This window comes from Oncorhynchus masou, chromosome 6 (genome assembly GCF_036934945.1).
Source record: "Oncorhynchus masou masou isolate Uvic2021 chromosome 6, UVic_Omas_1.1, whole genome shotgun sequence".
NCBI lineage: Eukaryota > Metazoa > Chordata > Actinopteri > Salmoniformes > Salmonidae > Oncorhynchus > Oncorhynchus masou.
The window spans coordinates 22,084,695-22,093,043 of NC_088217.1; the positions used below are offsets into that span (position 1 = coordinate 22,084,695).

Sequence of the window (8,349 nt, forward strand, 5' to 3'; positions counted from 1 at the left end):
TCTCTGGTACCTCCTGTTCCCCTCTCTTCTGCTACCCCCTGTTCCCCTCTCTCTCTTCTGCTTAAATGTTCCCCTCTCTCTCTCTCTGCTACCCCCATCCGGTTCCCCCTCTCTCTCTGCTACCTCCTGTTCCCCTCTCTCTCTGCTACCTCCTGTTCCCCTCTCTCTCTGCTACCTCCTGTTCCCCTCTCTCTCTGCTACCCCCTGTTCCCCTCTCTCTCTCTCTGCTACCCCCTGTTCCCCTCTCTTTCTCTCTGCTACCCCCTGTTCCCCTCTCTCTCTCTCTGCTACCCCCTGTTCCCCTCTATCTCTCTCTGTAACCCTCCTGTCTTCTTTCCCTATTTCTGCTTCAACCCCAGCCCCCTCCCCTTCTCATATACCTCACTCACACACACACTCCTCACACTCACAGGACTACCATTCCAAGACCAGTCACCATGGCCGACAAGAATGGTGCTACTGCCAACAGTAAACTGATGGTTAGGAAGAAAGAGAGGACAACAAAGACAGCGGTGGAGATCAAGAAAGAGGTGAAGACGGAGATGAACGGAGAGGTCCCAATGGAGGAGGGAGCCACAGCTAATAAAGACATGGCTAACGGGGCGGTGGAGGCTCACGGAGCAGATGGAGAGTACGAAACAATTGAGCTTCCTCCTTGTGAAATCATGGAAGGGTGGGTGACAACAGATACCATGTGTGTCTGTACTGTATGTCTCTGTCTCCTGCTGCTTTCATTCCAATGTGACAGGAGGAAATGGGTTTAGAATGCTGTGGAACACCGTCGAACTCTGTTGAACACTAGAACTCTGTTGAACACTAGAACTCCGTTGAACACTAGAACTCTGTGAAACACTGGAACGTCTACAGTGGTTTCGCTGTGACTGGCCATACGACTTAACATTGTGACAGCAGTGTCACTCTAAAATAAGAGGTCAAATGTCAGGCAGAACATAGCCACTGAGTTTTACCATAAAGTAAAATTATATCCAAAATTAAGGTAAACTACCAGATAGTTTCATCGAAAGTTTTCATTACCTTCATAGTGTTGTCTGCTTATCTAATCAATAATATAGTATGTTCCCATGTTTGGTAGAATCTGGTTAAATCAATTCCACAGGCATTTATTTCAATGGACTTCTGGGGGCTTAAATGTGCTTCCACAAATTCCATCCGGCCCAGTCATTGGTTGACCATTAGAGGCCTATAGAGTTGCACAGTCATTGGGTGATCCCCTGTGAGTTGGTGTGTTATCATACTGGGTCATGTTGCAGCAGTGAGGGGCTTGGTTAAGTTACAACTTTAAGGGATTTTTCCATTCTGAGTTGATATGTGTTTAGGATTCTGTGCAGGGTGGATGAGGTGTGAGAGTCTTGGTTTGTAGGAGCAGCCCAGGGTACGGAAATACCCTCTGTCTTTTTTATCACCCCACCATCTGGTGTCACTGTGTTGGGGGTTACATTTGTTGACACTGCAACAAAATGCAATATGTACTGTATAGCACACAGTTGACGAAATGAAAGGGATTAACAACACACTTCTCTGTGGACAGAGCCTGTGGATGACTCAATGATTACTGTAGGAGTCACTTCCCAGTTCACTAGCCATCCATTGTTAGCCTCCATGAGACACACACGACTCGGCCCTGCTATTTTCAAAATTGCCGTCTCATAATCAAAACATTTGAACTGGGTCCGGTTTCCAGAATCCTTGGACATACCTTATTGGGAGGAAGAACTGGAGAAGTGTGAAGATGCTAAAAGTCATTTTTACAAGGCTAGAGTATGCACTTCTTTTAGTTTGTGGTGAGTGACTAAAACTATCGTTTCAAGTGACTGTTATCACCATCTGACCACATCACCAAATATAACTGCCTAGATGATTACTAGACAGGGACAATGTGGAAATATTGTCCAAACTGATGAGCACAAGTGTAAGCTATTTGCTCTTGTTTTCATCTTAGGGTTAGGGCTATAATAAGGGTGAAGATCAGGGTTTGTGAGCATAATTGTGTTTCTAGCTAGATAGTGTAGTACTGTACCTCTGTCCTGTGCAGTTAGTACTGACCATCCACTGTACCAGTGGGGTGATCTTGGCCACTACCACGGGCCACAACGAGCCCTGCTGGGCCTGCCCTGGTCTTGCCATGGTTAATGTTGAAGTGGGTCATTGAGTCAGAGGGCTAATAATACAGAGCTAGTCTACGACTAAAATTAGTCCTGTACTCCTGTCTTTCTGCCTGCTCTACCCTGCTCTACCCTGCTCTACCCTACCCTGCTCTACCCTGCCCTACCCTGCTCTACCCTACCCTGCTCTACCCTGCCCTACCCTGCTCTACCCTGCCCTACCCTGCTCTACCCTGCTCTACCCTGCCCTACCCTGCCCTACCCTGCTCTACCCTGCTCTACCCTGCCCTGCCCTACCCTGCTCTACCCTGCCCTACCCTGCCCTACCCTGCCCTACCCTGCTCTACCCTGCCCTACCCTGCTCTACCCTGCCCTACCCTGCTCTACCCTGCCCTACCCTGCTCTACCCTGCCCTACCCTGCCCTGCTCTACCCTACCCTGCTCTACCCTACCCTGCTCTACCCTGCCCTGCCCTACCCTGCTCTACCCTGCTCTACCCTGCCCTACCCTGCCCTACCCTGCTCTAACCTACCCTGATCTACCCTGCTCTACCCTGCTCTACCCTGCTCTACCCTGCCCTGCTCTACCCTGCCCTACCCTGCCCTACCCTGCTCTACCCTACCCTGCCCTACCCTGCCCTACCCTGCTCTACCCTACCCTGCTCTACCCTGCTCTACCCTGCTCTACCCTGCCCTACCCTGCTCTACCCTGCTCTACCCTGCTCTACCCTGCTCTGCCCTACCCTGCTCTACCCTGCTCTACCCTACCCTGCTCTACCCTGCTCTACCCTACCCTGCTCTACCCTGCTCTACCCTGCCCTGCTCTACCCTGCCCTGCTCTACCCTGCTCTACCCTGCCCTACCCTGCTCTACTCTACCCTGCTCTACCCTGCTCTACCCTGCTCTACCCTGCCCTACCCTGCTCTACCCTGCTCTACCCTACCCTGCTCTGCCCTACCCTGCTCTACCCTGCTCTACCCTACCCTGCTCTACCCTGCTCTACCCTGCCCTGCCCTACCCTGCTCTACCCTGCCCTACCCTGCCCTGCCCTACCCTGCTCTACTCTACCCTGCTTTACCCTGCCCTACCCTGCCGTACCCTGCTGTACCCTGCTCTACCCTACCCTGCTCTACCCTGCTCTACCCTGCCCTTCCCTGCTCTACCCTGCTCTACCCTGCCCTACCCTGCCCTACCCTGCTCTACCCTGCTATACCCTACCCTGCCCTACCCTGCTCTACCCTGCCCTACCCTGCCCTACACTGCCCTACCATGCTCTACCCTGCTCTACCCTGCCCTGCTCTTCCCTGCCCTACCCTGCTCTACCCTGCCCTACCCTGCTCTACCCTGCCCTACCCTGCTCTACCCTGCCCTGCCCTACCCTGCCCTGCTCTACCCTGCTCTACCCTGCCCTACCCTGCCCTGCCCTACCCTGCTCTACCCTGCTCTCCCCTCTACCCTGCCCTACCCTGCCCTACCCTGCTCTACCCTGCTCTACCCTGCCCTACCCTGCCCTGCCCTACCCTGCCCTGCTCTACCCTGCCCTGCTCTACCCTGCCCTGCCCTACCCTGCCCTGCCCTACCCTGCCCTACCCAGCTCTACCCTGCTCAGCTCTACCCTGCCCAGCTCTACCCTTCTCTACCCTGCCCTGCTCTACCCTGCCCTGCTCGACCCTGCCCTGCTCTACAGACTACGACCCTGCTGTCAAATACACTGTCATCTGGTGCGTATTTCTCAAACATACAGTCACCTGGTATCTATCTCTCAAATAAACTGTCACGTTGTAACTATCTCTCACATACACTGTCACCTGGTAACTATCGGTCAAATAACCTGTCACCTGGTAACTATCTCTCAAGTACACGGTCACCTGCATGGTAACTATCTCTTAAATACACTGTCGCATGTCAAATACACAGTCACACATACATATACATAGTATCTACACAGATAGCGGTGGCCCGTTTCACAGGAAGTTAGCAGCACTAAATTAAAAGATTAGAACCCTCTTTATGACCTCCTCACATGTGCCTAATTAATCTTTACCCCCTCCCCTGTCCCAGGTACATGTCATCCAGCCCTTGTGCGGCCTGCGCGGCTAAGATCACAGAGGCCCTCCGGGCAGGGAAGACCATCAAGATGACCCTATTTTCAGCCCGGCTGTTTGAGTGGGAGGAGCAAGAGATCCAAGCGGGCTGCAAGCTGAGGATGATGAAGCCCATGGACTTCACCTATGTCTGGGACACTTTTGTAGAGAACGACGACCTAACGTTCACCCCCTTGGAGGACTGCCAGGACAACGATGAGTACTACCACGAGAAACTGGCCGAAATCATGCAGTGATCACAGTGAGTGTAAGGGAGAGGAACACACGTTTGATAGGGCTACATATGCACACTTATGCAGGCTAGATACACATGAAGAGTTTCATTCCAAAAAGCTAGATATCCATTTTCAGAATGTTGGTAAATTAGCTTATTGTTTATTGTTCAATGACAGACGCTGTTTAAAATCTGTTACTTCATGGTTTTATAATGACAAATAATCATGTTATTTTGCATAATGTTATATATCAGGCTCACTCTCAGATAAATAAGTAGTACTGCTAGCTTTTACACAGTGAAGTGTAACAAATATCTAACAAATAACTGTTATATTTTACACAAGCATGAAGGTACCCATAAGCAATTATTTCTGATGAAAAAACACAATGTGAAAAATTGGTGGATATAGAGTTTTGGAAATAAACTCTTCACATGCAGGTATGCCGGGATGCACAGACACCTGCAGTCACAAGACTGATCCCAGAGATGATCTCACAGATGGAACATGCAAAGCCAGTGAGGGGCCAGCCCAACAGGCCAGAGCAATGAAGCTAACGAGGGTGACCCCAGTGAGACAGAACAACAGATACAGCTATTCCCCTGGCTGATGAACTGCTGCTTAATGAGGGCAGCTGCTGACATTCAGGAGGAATGGTGCTGAAGGCTGGAGGCTCACCTTCAATCCTGGGGTTCTTAGTGGTCACATGCACATGGTTAGCAGATGTTATTGGTCACATACTCATGGTTAGCAGATGTTATTGGTCACATACTCATGGTTAGCAGATGTTATTGGTCACATACTCATGGTTAGCAGATGTTATTGGTCACATGCACATGGTTAGCAGATGTTATTGGTCACATACACATGGTTAGCAGATGTTATTGGTCACATACTCATGGTTAGCAGATGTTATTGGTCACATACTCATGGTTAGCAGATGTTATTGGTCACATACTCATGGTTAGCAGATGTTATTGGTCACATGCACATGGTTAGCAGATGTTATTGGTCACATACACATGGTTAGCAGATGTTATTGGTCACATACACATGGTTAGCAGATGTTATTGGTCACATACTCATGGTTAGCAGATGTTATTGGTCACATACTCATGGTTAGCAGATGTTATTGGTCACATACTCATGGTTAGCAGATGTTATTGGTCACATACACATGGTTAGCAGATGTTATTGGTCACATACACATGGTTAGCAGATGTTATTGGTCACATACACATGGTTAGCAGATGTTATTGGTCACATACACATGGTTAGCAGATGTTATTGGTCACATACTCATGGTTAGCAGATGTTATTGGTCACATACTCATGGTTAGCAGATGTTATTGGTCACATACTCATGGTTAGCAGATGTTATTGGTCACACACTCATGGTTAGCAGATGTTATTGGTCACACACTCATGGTTAGCAGATGTTATTGGTCACATACTCATGGTTAGCAGATGTTATTGGTCACACACTCATGGTTAGCAGATGTTATTGGTCACATACTCATGGTTAGCAGATGTTATTGGTCACATACTCATGGTTAGCAGATGTTATTGGTCACATACACATGGTTAGCAGATGTTATTGGTCACATACACATGGTTAGCAGATGTTATTGGTCACATACACATGGTTAGCAGATGTTATTGGTCACATACACATGGTTAGCAGATGTTATTGGTCAAATACACATGGTTAGCAGATGTTATTGGTCACATACAAGAGGTTAGCAGATGTTATTGGTCACATACACATGGTTAGCAGATGTTATTGGTCACATACACATGGTTAGCAGATCTTATTGGTCACATACACATGGTTGCAGATCTTATTGGTCACATACACATGGTTAGCAGATGTTATTGCGCGTGTAGCGAAATGCAGCACTTACTGGGAATGCAGTATCTGCTAACGTGGAAATATTGCCTTTAAATTTCAATGGAGCTGTAACGCTGTACTTCCGCGATATGGATTGAATAGAGCCATAAAGGTTAGTTGGAGTTCCCTTTGGGTTAGTCAGCAAACCATGAGATGTGTAGTATTCTTCTTATCTTTCTGATGAGGTGATGGCAATGCGTTTTGAGTTGCTGTTGATGTCAATATTCTCTCCTTCTCTCGCTCTAGAATTCACCCATCACCTGCCACCTCCACTATCCCAGCATCCTCAGTGATGTGAGCAGTTTGGGTGCTTGTGCGTCAAGCCATCCTGCTCTACACCCCTCTATGAAGCCAGCTACAGACCTCCCCTCCATATGGAACTCTCTGTCGCAGCTTCCATTTTCCGTTCTGGAGTTGTTCTCACAGGACGCGTGTTTGCTGGTTCATCTGTGGATTAATTGTCAATGTCAAGATGAAGGCTTTGCAATGATGCACTCCTGGGTTATAATTCAAGGATAAATGATATATTATTATTATTACAATTGAAGTTATAATAATTTGTCCTTCTCCTTCTGTGTCCTCGAAGTATGTTTCCTACTGTCTCTGCACAAATATAATGTTTCATATCTGCACTATTGTTTGCTTCTTCAAGGGCAACATTCAGGGGGCTAGTTGAAAACCTGGTAATAATCCATGGAACTCAGAGAAGGAAGCTTTGGTTGTTGAGTTATCTAGTGTTACGCACGCCTCTATGAAGAGGGAACGCAACACCCTGCTACAACTAAACTCTCCGTGAAGTGAAAAAGGTATGGACTGTAGGTGCAAGAAAGAATGACAACAGACAGAATGTGGTACCGTTTGCCAGGACTTTATTCCTTCACACGGTAATATGGGGAAAAGGGGCTGGACGGAACCAAAGCAAAGAAAGTAAATCTCAAAGCCCCCCCTCTCCTATCTTACCTGCCTACCCACTACTTACCTAATTTAGCACCACCTGGTGCCCTAACCAAAATACAAGGGGGTGGTCCGCCCAGGTCTTACCTAGTGTGCCTAGACAGCGAATATGCTACGGGTATATGTATGCCCACGGGCCTCTTGCCTAAGCACTCCCTAGGTGCCTTCCCCTTCCCCCCTGGGAACAAATGAAACAGAATATTAAACAATTTCACAAACAAACTAAGAAACAAAGGACATCAAATAAGCTCTATCTGAGCAACAAACTAACAAAACATACCAACTCTCAGCAATGACCTCCCAGAAAATCTCTCTAGCAAAATCTCTGCAATGACCTCCCAGCAAATCTCTCTCTCCTGAACAGAACACTGGCATTTATATGTCTTCAGAATGAATGGGTAATTGGAGACAGCTGTCTTGACGAGGGGCGGGGTCAGCTCTCCAATTAGCCCTGGAGTCGACCAATCAGCTGCTTGAGGGATTTCAGGAAGCCATTTCCTGAAATAAACACATGCAAACATACAAACTACAACACATAAACTGGGGAACGTAACATGATAAAGTCATGCTCTAGCGTAGTCTTGTGGGTTGTTGAGTTATCTAGATAAAGCCATGCTCTAGCGTAGTCTTGTGGGCTGTTGAGTTATCTAGATAAAGCCATGCTCTAGCATAGTCTTGTGGGCTGTTGAGTTATCTAGATAAAGCCATGCTCTAGAGTAGTCTTGTGAGTTGTTGAGTTATCTAGATAAAGTCATACTCTGGCCTAGTCTAGAGAGCGCTGCCTCTAGTCTCACGTTCCAGACTCGGAATGCTGAGCGCCACCAGTCAGCCACCCTTCATGGAGTAGAGGCACTAAAACATTGGGGATAACATGTTACCGACCATCAGAGACAGGGGAGTCAGAGCAATCTCTCAGTTCCTGTGAAGTCATATTATAGAATGTAAGAGAGCTTTGGAGTAAATTAAGAACCATTTAAGAATGACTGAACTCATCATCAGCAGATAAGGAAAGCGTATTGTAATGAGACAACCATGCATTGTTGCACACAACACTGGGTGACA

General features: G+C 47.8%; 1 protein-coding gene across 1 annotated transcript; it reads left to right on the forward strand.

Moving 5' to 3' along the window:
- Nucleotides 1-370: 370 nt before the first annotated feature.
- On the forward strand, nt 371-6,958 carry LOC135541030 (C->U-editing enzyme APOBEC-2-like). Its single transcript, XM_064967170.1, has 4 exons — nt 371-673; nt 4,184-4,468; nt 4,883-5,157; nt 6,580-6,958. Exons 1-2 carry the CDS (start codon nt 438-440, stop codon nt 4,461-4,463), a joined length of 516 nt encoding a protein of 171 aa, XP_064823242.1. The 5' UTR covers nt 371-437; the 3' UTR covers nt 4,464-4,468; nt 4,883-5,157; nt 6,580-6,958.
- Nucleotides 6,959-8,349: the final 1,391 nt, after the last annotated feature.

Coding starts and splice junctions, on each gene's coding strand:
- LOC135541030 (XM_064967170.1), top strand. CDS start 438: ATGGCCGACAAGAATGGTGCTACTGCCAACAGTAAACTGATGGTTAGG. Junction 674..4,183: donor CCTTGTGAAATCATGGAAGG/GTGGGTGACAAC, acceptor CCCCTGTCCCAG/GTACATGTCATCCAGCCCTT.